Source organism: Zalophus californianus, chromosome 1, assembly GCF_009762305.2.
Source record: "Zalophus californianus isolate mZalCal1 chromosome 1, mZalCal1.pri.v2, whole genome shotgun sequence".
In the NCBI taxonomy this organism is placed as follows: Eukaryota; Metazoa; Chordata; class Mammalia; order Carnivora; family Otariidae; genus Zalophus; species Zalophus californianus.
Genome location: NC_045595.1, coordinates 8,887,309 through 8,900,055, shown reverse-complemented (window position 1 = coordinate 8,900,055; position 12,747 = coordinate 8,887,309). Strand labels below are relative to the sequence as shown.

At 57.1% G+C, this 12,747-nt stretch overlaps 3 protein-coding genes across 5 annotated transcripts; 1 reads left to right on the top strand and 2 right to left on the bottom strand.

The window, feature by feature from the left end:
- Window positions 1-737: 737 nt before the first annotated feature.
- On the bottom strand, window positions 738-4,652 carry GNG14 (G protein subunit gamma 14). 2 transcript variants are annotated; one of them, XM_027584332.1, is made up of 4 exons: window positions 4,513-4,652; window positions 4,236-4,314; window positions 974-1,066; window positions 738-891 (listed from the first exon to the last, which is right to left on the bottom strand). In XM_027584332.1, exons 3-4 carry the CDS (start codon window positions 1,064-1,066, stop codon window positions 766-768), a joined length of 219 nt encoding a protein of 72 aa, XP_027440133.1. In that variant the 5' UTR covers window positions 4,236-4,314; window positions 4,513-4,652; the 3' UTR covers window positions 738-765. The 2 variants fall into 2 exon arrangements, with proteins under 2 accessions (XP_027440133.1, XP_027440134.1); XM_027584333.1 differs by lacking the exon at window positions 4,236-4,314 and having other exon boundaries at window positions 4,513-4,650.
- Window positions 4,653-4,770: 118 nt separating this feature from the next.
- Window positions 4,771-8,766, top strand: DHPS (deoxyhypusine synthase). 2 transcript variants are annotated; one of them, XM_027584327.2, is made up of 9 exons: window positions 4,771-5,299; window positions 5,840-6,000; window positions 6,243-6,364; window positions 6,447-6,543; window positions 6,625-6,711; window positions 7,201-7,306; window positions 7,383-7,486; window positions 8,341-8,466; window positions 8,551-8,766. In XM_027584327.2, the coding sequence occupies exons 1-9, from the start codon at window positions 4,918-4,920 to the stop codon at window positions 8,644-8,646; spliced, it is 1,281 nt and encodes a 426-aa protein (XP_027440128.1). In that variant the 5' UTR covers window positions 4,771-4,917; the 3' UTR covers window positions 8,647-8,766. The 2 variants fall into 2 exon arrangements, with proteins under 2 accessions (XP_027440128.1, XP_027440129.1); XM_027584328.2 differs by having other exon boundaries at window positions 4,951-5,299; window positions 5,836-6,000.
- On the bottom strand, window positions 8,652-12,736 carry WDR83 (WD repeat domain 83). Its single transcript, XM_027584329.2, has 9 exons — window positions 12,537-12,736; window positions 12,339-12,459; window positions 12,151-12,256; window positions 11,635-11,683; window positions 11,434-11,560; window positions 10,426-10,493; window positions 10,223-10,331; window positions 10,030-10,144; window positions 8,652-8,955 (listed from the first exon to the last, which is right to left on the bottom strand). Exons 1-9 carry the CDS (start codon window positions 12,637-12,639, stop codon window positions 8,806-8,808), a joined length of 948 nt encoding a protein of 315 aa, XP_027440130.1. The 5' UTR covers window positions 12,640-12,736; the 3' UTR covers window positions 8,652-8,805.
- Window positions 12,737-12,747: the final 11 nt, after the last annotated feature.

The window sequence follows — 12,747 nt, the reverse complement described above, 5'->3', positions numbered from 1 at the left end:
TTCAGGCCCACCCAGGGGACTGCTCCCCTCCCTGGAGCCCTGTTTTTGCTAGGATTTGGATACCCGCTTTCCCTTGAGAGCAAAGGAGAAATAAACCTGATGTACTGGTGTCCCCCGAGGGCCCTGCCTGTGCTTGCTTGGGACTGGGAGGTGTGTGGTGTGTGAGTCTGTGCGATGCTATTTTATATCGAGGTGCGAGTGTACCTGCTTGAGCGCAAGCCTTCCTGCGCTCATGACCACGTGTGTGTGTGTCGCTGGGGAGGTGGGTCTGGCTGTGTGCGCTGTGACCGTAACCCTGTCTGTGTGTATCTGTGTGCTGCTGGACGTGCTGTGTGTGAGGAAGGAGGAGGCTCTTGAGGATGTGCACACGTTTGTATAATGGCACGTGTGTGTGTGTGTGTGTGTGTGTGTGTGTGTGTGTGTGTGTGAGAGAGAGAGAGAGAGACAGGAAGACATGTGTGATGCGTGCTGGCACGTAGACTGGGGCTCTGACCCTGGGTGTGTTTGTGCAGTGGGCAAGGGGATCTGCTAAGGCTACCCCACGGGGGTGGGGGAGGTGCGTGCTCATGCATCCGGGGGCGCAGGATGTGTGTGCTGCTGGGGCCAGGACCCTAGAGTTGGTGGGGGACGGGGGCACTGCGCCAGGTGTGCGGGTGGCCCCAGTGCAGGCCCCCTCTGCCCCCACCGAAGCCTGGCCAAGCCACGTCCTGAGGATCCTGCACTTCATTTTTATTGAGGCCTCCTGGGCGGTCGGGGCCGTGGAGGTCACAGGATGGCGCAGGGCTTCTTCTCCTTGAAGGGGTTGGCAGCCGCTGGGATGCCCACAAGGAAGGGGTCGCTCTTGGCCTGCTCCGTGCAGAACTGCAGCAGGTCGGCAGCCGCCTTGGACACCTGCAGGCCAGCCTGGTCAGCCAGGCCCGGGCTGGCCACCTGCCCCCTCGCCCAGACACGCCCGTGCCACCCCGGCCCTTACCTTCACGCGCTCGATGCCCGCCTCCATCCGCAGCTGCTCCACGGCCCGGCGGGCCTGCCCGATGTCGCTGCCAGTGGCCCCCTTGCTGGACATCTGCAGGGAAGTGAGCAGGGTCACAGGCAGTGGGCTTCATTCCCGACCCCGAGCTGTATGGCTATCCAAGAGTCCCCTAATCACCTCCTGTGTGCCCCCTGGGGACTGTAGGAAGGGGGTGGCGGGCCCCCGACCCGTCAGGACCACATACTTCAGCTGAGGCCTCTGGCTGATGCCTGACTGCTCAGTCCTCCAGCAGCCGGGCCCTGGCTCCCTCCCCTGCCAGCCTGGCCTCTCCAGCCCCGCTCCGTTCCCTCCCCCACCCCTGCAGACACTTTGAAGCCAGGACACTCATGGAGTGAAATGTCACCAGCAGCAGCAGCTGCCTCAGCTGAGGGGGTCCCTGCCCCAGGGGGCCCAGTGGCTGCCCTGGTGTCACATGTCACCTTGGCTGGGCGAGCGGAGGGGCCCTGGCCTCTCACTGACCTGCTTGATCCTCTGCCAATGGCCCCCAACACTCCTCCTTTGCTGGCCTCTGCCCCCGACCACGTCCAGAGTGTATGGTACCTTGGCTCAGGGGCAGCCCTGCCTCTCCCCTCTGTCTACACTCACCACCCAGGATCTTACCCACAGATAACTCCGTCCACTTGCTTATGCTGATGGCTCTCTCCGTCCCGGTCCCTGAGCCTTCCCTGATTTCAGATCCACCTGAAGAGCCTCCTGCCTCCTCAGTCTGTCATCCTGGGATCTCAGGGGTCTCTTGCCTACCTCGGCCAAAGCTGGACTCGGGATTATCTTCCCCCAGACCTTCTACCCCCCAATTCACCACCGTCCACTCAAATTCCCTGGCCCAAATCTTCAACTCCTTCGATCCTCTCTTTCTGGTGTCCCCACGTCTGATCCTTTCTCAGGAGCCATCAGATCAACTTCAAATTAGGTTCTCAGTCTGGTCACTTCTCTCCATGTCTGTTGGCATGTCCCAGGTCCTGCTCCCATCTCTGCTGGCCTGGACTAGCGCAGGCGCCTCTGCCCTCGTCTTCCCTGCTCTGCCCTTCCCCACTGCCCCCATTCTCCTCAAGGCAGCCTGCGGGGTCTGGTAAAAAATAAATCACATTACAACATGGATAAACCTTGAGGACGTATGTTAAGTGAAATAAGCCAGTCACAAAATGACCGATAATCTACGATCCCGTTTATGTGAGGTCCCTAGGGGAGTCAAATCCAGAGACAAAGTAGATGGTGGGTGGCAGGGGCTGGGGGAGGGGGACGGGGAGTTAATGTTTAATGGGGACAGAGTTTCATTTTGGGATGATGAAAACATTTTAGAGACGGATGGTACAACAATGCGAATGTGCTTAATGCCATAGAACTGTATACTTTAAAATGATCATGGTAATAAGTTTTATGTTATATATGTTTTACCACAATAGAAAATGGGTGGGGTGCCTGACTGCTTCAGTCAGTGGAGCGTGCTTACTCTTGATCTCAGGGTTGTGAGTTGGAGCCCCACGTTGGGTGTAGAGATTAAAAATAAAAGGTTTTTTTTTAAAAATTGGGAAAAAAATCAGAGTCTCTCATTCCTTTTTAAAACTCTCTAATGGTTGGGACGCCTGGGTGATTCAGTCGATTAAGCGTCTGCCTTTGGCTCAGGTCATGACCCCAGGGTCCTGGGATCAAGTCCTGCGTCCGGCTCCTTGTTCAGCAGGGAGCCCTCTGCCTGCCGCTCCCTCTGCTTGTGCTCTCTCTCTCCGACAAATAAATAAAAAATCTTAAAACTCTCCAGTGGTTTCCCAGCCACTTAGAATACACCCATCTTCCTTACTACTGTCTGCTCTGGCACCTTTTCTACCTGCTCCGAATTCACTTTTTTTTTTTTTAACAGATTTTATCTTTAAGTAATCTCTACACCCAACGTGGGGCTCAAACTCGCGACCCCGAGATCAAGGATCACAAGCATCACCGACTGAGCCAGCCGGGAGCCCCTGAATTCATTTATCCACCTCTTTCCCTCCTTCATTCCTCATGGATCACCCTGATGCCCTTGTGTGGGTTCATTCATCCATTCAGCATATTTGCTGAGATCACAGTATGTGATCACTGCACAGAGTTAGAGAAACAGCAGTGAAACCAGACAATCCTGCCCACCTGGAGCTGCCGTTCTCATCAGGGAGGGACAGGCAACAGCAAACAAAATGTATTAAGTGCTTTGAGAGACAATGACAAGCAAGGTAAGGGTGGAATCGGGTGGTCAGAGCAGGCCTCTTGGACGAGGTAATATTTAGACAGAGACTCAGGAGAAGAAGCTGGAGAAGAGGGTATTTCAGGCAGCGGGAGCAGTGGGTGCATCGTCCCGTGGTCAGGGAATGAGCTTGGTGAGTTCTAGGACAGTGAGGAGGCTGGTGTAACCGGAGAGGAGGAAGTGAGGGCAAGTGGTGGGACAGGACAGGGAAGTGAGCAGGCACCTTCGCAGGCCGCGGTGAACACCCCGGATTTTACTCCTAGGGAGAAGCCACTGTAAGAGAGTTTGAGAAAGAAATGATTTGTCTGGCTTCTGTTTCATGAGCTCTCTGGCCACAGACGGGAGATGGACTGGAGGGAAGGGTAGCCCAGCGTGGAGGCTGTGAGAATGGAGAGAAGCACCTGGATACAGATACCCAATCATGATGTTGTACACCTGAAACTAATATATGTCAAATTCTATCAATAAAAAAAGGCACCTGGATTTGGGACCTATTTTGTGCGTCGAACTTGTTAGAGGTGCTGAGGGATGGGTGTGGGTGTGAGAGAACGGGAGACGTCAAGCTCAATTCTCCAGTGTTGAGCCTACTAGGTGCACCGAGGGCTTATTTGCTGAGCGGAGGGCTCTTTGATGAGATGTGGAAGACCGCAGGGAGATCAGGATTAGGAGGAGTGGGAACTGAGGTGGTGAGCTTGAGATCCAAGTGGGGACCGTCAAAGATGTCAAGGAGAATGTTCTCTTCCTCCAATCAAGTGGGCTAATCTCTGGCCTCAGGACCTTTGCACTGGCAGTTCTCTTTCCCAATGGTGGGGAATGGCCTCCCCAAATATTCACATATGGGGCCTTTCTTGGCTTTCTGGCCTTGGCTCAAATGTCCCCTCCTTGGTGTCCTTCCCCAACCACCTGTCCCTGCAAATAAGGCCACCTCCCCCTCCATCCACCCCTATCTCAAAGACACATCATCATTTTTGAATCTTCAAGAGCACTTACCACTATCGTTGTTAGCTTTCTAGCTCCCCAAACTGTGGACTCCAGGAGGGCAGGGTCTGCATCTCCTTCACCGATAAATCTGAAGCGCCAAACACAGAGCCCTACGTACAGTATAGACTCCATAAACTGTAGAATGCCTGGTTAAAAGATTCCCCCCGGACCAGACCCTGTGCAGGGCTAGGAGGGCTCATGAGATACAGACCCCACCTTCGAGGGTCTCACAGTCTTGCTGGAGGGAAAGAGAGGTCAGCCTTGGATCCCAGAGGAGGTCCCTTACCCAGAGGAAGGTCAGGGAAGGCTTCCCAGAAGAAGTGACAGCTGCAACAGCCCGGGGAAGACCAGAGGGTTACGCAGCATGTGGAGGAGGCTCTGGAGACCTGCGAGGTACGGACAGCGATCACTAAACCATTTGACGAGAGACGCTCAGGGGCAGAACCTATCTGACATTTCCTGATGACTCGAATCCTATCCAAGGACGACGTTTAAGAAGCCATCCTCCTTCCCCAAAGGGACAGAAACGAATAGGAAAGCGCCGCGCAACGCGGTGGGTCTCCAGCAGGCGGCAGTGAAAGTAGGACTCTTCATTCATCTCAGGCTTGTCAAAACGAGAAACAGGGAATAACGGCTCCTCGCGGCTTCCGTAATACGGGACGCACGCGCAAGTTTGAACGCGCCCTGGATCATGGGACTCAAAGAGGGTCATGTGACTAAGCAACTTCCCGTCCCCTTCTGCAGGTTTTCCCGAGCCCTGCTTCCCGCACTGTCGTACAGAAGCGCGTGCCGAGGCTTAGTGCGTTTGGAGGCCCCTGGAGGCCTGGCCCGGGGCGGCTGTGATCTGGGAGTGCGGCCGCTGGAACATGGAGGGTCCTCCGGAGGGAAAGGCACCCGCGGCGGCGCTGGCCGCTGTGCTGAAGCACAGCTCGGCGCTGCCCTCCGAGAGCTCCCAAGTCCGAGGCTACGACTTCAACCGCGGCGTGGATTACCGTGCGCTACTGGAGGCCTTCGGCACCACCGGCTTCCAGGCCACCAACTTCGGGCGCGCAGTGCAGCAAGTCAACGCCATGGTGAAGCCCGGGGCGGAACTTCCTGGATTGAGGGGGTGTGGCCTAGAGTAGCGGCAATGCAGTACTTGGAGGGGGCGGGGCTCCCTTGAGTAGGCGGTGTGTCCTGTGTTGGTGGAGGGGTGTAGGGGCGGTCCAGTAGGTGGAGAGAGGCAGGGCCCGCTCTGGGCGGCGGTTTCTGTGCTGGGGAGAGGACGTCGTCCCCTCATCCCCAAAACATCCTACCATCAGAATGAAGTTGGGACTGATTCTAGATAGGAGGCGGGTCGTAGGTAACGAGTGAAAGTGTTCAGAACGGTGCGGTTGAGGAACCTAAGTCAGGCTCGGATGGGGAAGGGGACCGGGCCTGCAAAAGTCGTGCTCTGCGATTCCTTGGAAAGGGGGTAAAACCTGAGCGTGTGCCCCTGAGATTTGGGCTGTGGATGGGGCAGAGCCTGCACAGGGGGCGTTCGTTCCCTGGCCCCATGTATTCCAGGTAGAAGTGGTAGATGCTAGGGCTTGGGGGCCAGAGGGTAACTTGACCCTGCCCTTACACCTAGATAGAGAAGAAACTAGAGCCGCTGTCGCAGGACGAAGACCACCATGCAGACCTGACCAAGAGCCGCCGCCCACTTACTGGCTGCACCATCTTTCTGGGCTACACATCCAATCTCATCAGTTCAGGCATCCGTGAGACCATCCGTTACCTCGTGCAGCACAACATGGTGGGGACCTGGTGGGGTTGTGGCCTTGGCCTCTCTAGGTCTTATGGGGGCAATAAAATTATTGGTCATTAAATGACATAGGGAGACAGGGTCAGTTTTAAGCAGAGGGACACGATCTTACTTTTGTTGTGCAGTAGAGCTTTCCCCAAGGGTCACTGGGTTAGTGTTGGGAGTTAGGAGCCCTACCTGGGATGAGGGCAGGGCCCTTTTTCTGGGCCAATCTCACTGACTTGTGGCTGCAGGTGGACGTCTTAGTGACCACGGCTGGCGGTGTGGAGGAAGATTTTATCAAGTGCCTGGCACCCACGTACCTGGGCGATTTCAGTCTCAGGGGGAAGGAGCTACGTGAGAACGGGATCAACAGGTTGGGGGCCCTGAGTGGTGCCGGGCAAGGGAGCTGGGCGGAGGGTCCTGGGGCCCGATGCCCACATGCCTCATTTTCACAGGATTGGAAACTTACTGGTGCCCAATGACAATTACTGCAAGTTTGAGGACTGGTTGATGCCCATTCTGGACCAGATGGTGCTGGAGCAGAACACGGAGGTAGGGCAGGAGCGACCTGGGGGCCGGCGTGGTAGGAGTCAGGGGGGGCACTGCAGGCTGAAGTCAAATGTTTCCTCCTAGGGTGTGAAGTGGACACCTTCTAAGATGATTGCCCGCCTGGGCAAGGAGATCAACAACCCAGAATCAGTGTATTACTGGGCCCAGAAGGTGAGGGGCTGGGTGGGGCACAGATACCAGGCCTTGGCACATATTAGCTTGTTTCACCTTCATCGCTACCTGGAGAACCAATTCATCATTTCCACTCTTAGGTGAGGAACCGGACACAGAGGTTAGGTAGTTTGAGGCTGCGCAGCCACTGAGTGTGATCTTGGTACCCCGGCTCTACTCCTGGACCACCTGGGATCAGTTGCGGGGGGGTGCCATGGGTCCCATGCACCTCCCACGCGGAGGTCCAGCAGTCAAGAGTAGTGAGAGCTACACGATCCTTTGTGTTCTGTCTGGTTTCATCACATATGCTTCTTCATCTGTGGGGGAGGTGCTGTTGCTGTCTCCATTTTACAGTTGAGGAAACTGAGTCCCAGACAACTTAAGCCCTCTGCCCAGAATCAGGCAGAGGAGGGGATGCCACTGGGATGGGGACCAGCCTGCCCCCACTGGGCCCTGAGCTCCAGTCGCTCTTGTCTTGCTGTTCCCCAGAACCACATCCCTGTGTTGAGCCCAGCGCTCACTGATGGCTCCCTGGGCGACATGATCTTCTTCCATTCCTACAAGAACCCCGGCCTGGTCCTGGACATCGTCGAGGGTGAGGTGCTGGGGCCACAGAGCAGGGGAGGAGGGCTGGCTGGGTCCGTAGCCTAACCCCAGCACTCTTCTCCCAGACCTGCGGCTCATCAACACACAGGCCATCTTTGCCAAGAGCACTGGGATGATCATCCTGGGCGGGGGTTTGGTCAAGCATCATATTGCCAACGCCAACCTCATGGTGAGTGGGGACAGAGTACCCGGTCCCTAGTGAGGGTGGTATGCGGGCTTGCCATGCAGACATACCTGTGCACTAGGCCTATGCCATGTGCCAGGGAGACAGCTGTGGATTAGACAGGCAGGGATCCCTGTCCTCCTAGACTGATGTTCTAGTCCGGGAGACAGGCAGCGAACAAGTGACATGTAGGTCACGTGGCAGTTAACTGCTGTGGGAAAAAATGAGGGTCGACATGACGGCAAGAGAAACAAGGTTCTGGGAAAGACAGCCGGTGAGCAGAGAAAACGGCCAGTGGGCAAAAGCTCTGAGGTGCCTGAATTAAGTCCAGGGACAGTTAGCAGGCCGGTGAAGGGGAGCGGGAGGTGAACCAGCAGCCAGAGCCAGGCCTCCAGGGCGGCCACTTGCGTGCTTACAGGCGCCCTCTGTGAACAAGTGGCTGGTCCGGGAGGAATGATGGGGCCAGGACCAGGGTGGGAGTCGTCTTCGTATGTGGTGGCAGCCCTTGCTGAACAGCTGTGGGACAGTTGTCGCTCCCTAGTAGGTGGGTTTGGGGCAGCTCTGCCCATCAACCCTACCAACCCCCAACCTCGCACTCTGCTCACGCACTGATGTGGGGCCCTTCCTGTGGAGTGAGGGGCCACTATGGGCTTCCAGCATGCAGGACACAGCCCTCAGCCTCTGCAGAGGTTAGGTAGTTTGAGGCTGGGCAGCCACTGAGTGTGATCTTGGTACCCCGGCTCTACTTCCTGGACCACCTGGGATCAGTTGGGGGGGGTGCCATGGGTCCCATGCAGCCCCCGCCCTACCCCCCCATGTGCCGCGACTGGCTGACCAGCTCACCCTGCCCCTCCCCACAGCGGAACGGGGCCGACTACTCTGTCTACATCAACACGGCCCAGGAGTTCGATGGCTCGGACTCTGGCGCCAGGCCGGACGAGGCAGTGTCTTGGGGCAAGATCCGGGCGGATGCCCAACCTGTCAAGGTGAGGGCCGGTCAGCTGGCTGGGGCGCGGAGTCTCCCAGAGTGCAGCCACGGGCCTTGTGGCTCACCCAGGTCCCCTCTGCAGGTCTACGCCGATGCCTCCCTGGTCTTCCCCCTGCTTGTGGCTGAAACCTTTGCCCAGAAGAGAGATGCCTTTGTGCCTGAGAAGAATGACGACTGAGTGGCTATGGTTCCAGGGAAGTTCCCCCTCGCCTCTATTTATTAGCTTGTACACCCAACCCCTCCGTCCCTCCTCGATCAGCCTCGTGTCTAGAATAAATGGTCTCTGTGATCCTTCTGAGTCTGTGTCCGTGTCCTTGGTGGCAGTGGGTCCCCACCTTCAGCTGGTGCCACCCTCAGCCTCAAAAGCCTCTTCCCGCCAGCACTGGACGCTGCCCCCCATGGCGGTCAGCAGGCAGGGCTCTGTGGGGTGGTAGGCCAGTGACTGCACCACGCCAGGACCCACGGGCAGGGCCAGTGCCAGGGCACCCTGTGGAGGGAAGGGGCGGGGAGTGGGTATCCGTGCGTCCCTCTCTCTTGACCTTCAGCCACCCGCCTCTAATGGCTTCCCAGGCACTGCAAACCTCAGCTGCCCCAAAATGAATCCCTGAGTTGCTCCATCCTTTGGAGCATGTGTGGCTCAGGCCAAGCATCTCGGGAGTCTTCCTCTTTCACGCTTCCCACCCTGTTTATCTATCGGCAAGCGCTCCTGGCCCGGCCTTCGGACCACGTCCGGATCTGCATTCACAGCCACCACACTGCTCCGATCATGTCCCGTCCGTTCCTGGCTTCTCCACCCTGCCGCTGTCCAGGCTCCAGGGGCCCACTGGGCAGCCTCTGTGCTCACTTCCTGCATCAGCTTGCAGTCACCACTCAACACATTCGGTCCTTCAAGCCTGCCCCCGATTGCTCTTCCCACTTCAAAAATGTCCCTCCATGCACTGCCCCCTTCAGGGTGACTTTCAGTCTGACAGACTCTAGAGAAGTAGGTAGAACACTGGCACATTCTTAGTTGCAGAGAAAGCTGGGCCCTCAAGTCTCCAGGGCCCCCCAGTTTCCTCCATCCTCTTAGGGGCATTACTTTCCCTGGCCAAGCCCCAGCCCTGACCCCATGAGGCCAGACTGATGGTCTGTTCCCAGCCTGACCTCCCCACCAGGCCGAGACACAGCAGGACAGGGCTCACAGGGTTTGGGACCAGAAACCATGGGGATGCTCAGAGGTAGCTCAGGGTTTCTGAACTACTGCCCCATCTCAGCTGGGGTCAGATGCGGCTGTCGGCCCCGCTCCCCCCAGGGTCAGTCCCTAGGTCGGCTGGGCTTGCTTAGTCTGACCCTATCGCTGCTGCCATCCCACAGTCCTTCCGTCTCCTGACCCAAGTGTGCCACACCTCCAAGCCTTAGCACACACTGTTCCCTTTGCCAGGAATGCCCTTCCTGCTTTGTCTTCTCACTCACTCCTCCAAGCCCCCAGCTCTAATAGCATTCCCTTGTGCAGGTGTGGGAGTTGCGAGGGAGTTGCCTGAGAGCAGGCAGCCTGGTAAGGAGTCGGGGTGAGGAGGCTCACCTCCACCAGGTCCCAGAAGTACACCTTCCCGTCCTCGGAGCAGCTGACCACGTGTGTGTCACGCTCGCTCAGGCAGCAGTCCAGCTTGTACTCCTGGTTCTTATGGCCTGAGTACCTGGGGCGGGGGGTGGGGTCAGGAGGACTTGGGTCCTAGCAGGGGTGGGGTGGGGGGCCCAGCACCCCGAGGACTCACTCGCCCAGCAGCTCCCCTGTGTCCTTGTCTAGAAGCCGCAACGTGGAGTCCAGGCTGGACACCAGGGTGCACTGCCCGTCCTGGCTGAAGCAGGTACAAGTGATGGGGTCTGGGGGGTGGGGAGGGGTGCAGGTGGGTGAGGCTGGGGCCCCCTTTCCTGCCCCCCCCCCGCCCTGTCTGCCCCACAGCCCTGGCACACTCACTGCCCACGTAGTCTGAGAAGAGTTGCCCCATCCTCAGGTCATAGCGCCTCACCCGGCCGTCCACGGAGCTGCAAGAGGTTGGATCCAGCTGAAGCAACACCTGGGGCCAGGAGGTCCATGGCTCCAGTCCCTGTACTCTCCCTGACCCTGCCAGGACCCTGGGGAGGGGGTGGGGAGCGAGGCTGGGCTTGCCCTTCCTGTGCACCCTTCGCTGTCATGCTCACTCTCACAGCTAGCCACGGAAAATAAACAATGAAATGAATTTTTGAGTGGAATTCCAAGGCACTGGCTTTGAGACTTACACCCAGGGCCAATCAGGACCTACTCCATCGGTTTCTGATATGCACTGAGCATCGTCTCTGGGCTAGTCCTTGGGACACAGCTGCAACAAAGCCGGGAGCACTTTCTGCCATCACAGAGCCTTGCTGCTGAGTGTAATCTAGGAAGGCCTCCCCGAGGAGGTGGCCTCTAAACTAGGACTTGAAGGATAAGGAGACAAACGTGTGGTCCAGGAGATGTGTGGGAAGGGACCAGCCACTAGGCTGGGAAGCCCAAACTTACTCGCCCCCCGCCCCCGCCCCACCATGGTGGGAACGGCACTCCTTTGGGTTGTGGCAATAAATGGGCAGCCCTGCTTGGGAATTTTCATTGTTTGCCTCTTACAATAGAATATCAACCTGACGTGGGCAGAGATTTTTCCCTATCTCATTAACTGCTGTATGTTCACTGACTAAAAAAGGGGTATGCAAGAGAGCTCAAAAACACTGAGTAAGTAGAAAGGGAGTCCAGATAGAGAAAGAGCAATTGCAAAGATCCTGAGGTGAGAGCATCTTGGCATAGTAAAAAAAAAAAATGAGACCTGGAATGAATAAAACCTAAAAGATCAGCAGAGAGCACTGTGCAGGGCCTTGTAAGCTGAGGTGAGAAGAGTAGATTTTAATCTAAGTAGCGAGGCAGTGGTGATCCCCAGTGGCACCAGGGGAGGGGTGAGGTCCCGGCTCCACTCACCCTGCCAGGACCTCATGGTCTGACACCTTCACACTGGATATGCCATCCCTGGCTTCGTCTAGCGTCTGCACTGGCTCAGGCCTCCGCGATCGGCAGTCCCAGCAGCGTATGCTGGAATCGATAGAGCCTGTAAGGGCCAGCATGAAGGTGAGGTCGGGTTTGGGCTGCAGGGGCAGTACCCTGCCTAGGCCCCAGACTCACCAGACAGGATGACTGTAGCCTCTTCATTAAACTGGACCGTGTTCACCTTCTGAGAAACAGGGATTGCCACTCAGAGGAGGCTGGACTTTGGAGGACTGGGATAAAGGCAGGGTTCCAGATGCAGGTTAAAGCAAGGGCAAAGGAGGGGTGACTGGGTGGCTCATTCGGTTAAGTGTCTGCCTTCAGCTCAGATCATGATCCCAGAGTCCTGGGATCCGGCCCCACATAGGGAATCCCCGCTCAGCAGGGAGCCTGCTTCTCCCTCTCCCTCTGCCCGCCCCCACTTCTGCTCTCTCTCTCTAATAAATAAATAAAACTTAAAAAAAAAAAAGAAAAGCAAAGGCTAGGGATAGAGGAGGTGAAAGGTTTTGGGGAAATTGCATGCTGGGCCGTGGGGAAAGGATCCTTGCTCTGTGATGGGTAGGGGTGGAAGGGTTTCCTGTCACCACCTACACGATAATGCGGGTCCTCTCCTCCACCCACGCTGTAATGAGGCCTCTTCTTGTTTGTACTCACCCCCGCGTGGCCCCGGAATTTGCGAACGACCTGTCCCGATGCCACATCCCACAGCACCACCGCCTTGTCCCCGCCGCCGGAACACAGACTGCTGTTGTCAAAGGAGCTGGAGGGCAGAGGAGGCAAGATCAGTGTTGACCTCAGATCCCGATCTCTGCACCCGTATCTCGGCTTGGCCCCCGGCTCACCCGGCCGCGTCCAGCACCTCGTAGCCGTGACCACTGTAAGTCCGCAGTAGCGTCCCTCGCAAAGGATTCCACAGCTTCAGGGTCTTGTCGCTGCCACACGTCAGACAGTAATTGCCATCCACTGGGGAACATCAGGAAGGGATTATAGGGCTTCGGACCTCAGAAGATAGGAGAACCTGGAATGAAGAGGGAGCTCACCATTAAATCGTACAGCTCGCACTGCCCCCTGCCCGCAGTCCAGCGTCTTCACCCGTTTTTGCGGCAGCTCCGGGCCCCGTGGTTTCGGCTCAGGGAAAGCCATTTGCTTCGGGACCCCTTCCTCGCCGCCTGACACCGGTTTGCACAGAAGACTCCGAACCCTCGGAACCCACGCTTGGATGTAACCGTATTGTCTTCCGTAGTCTACTTC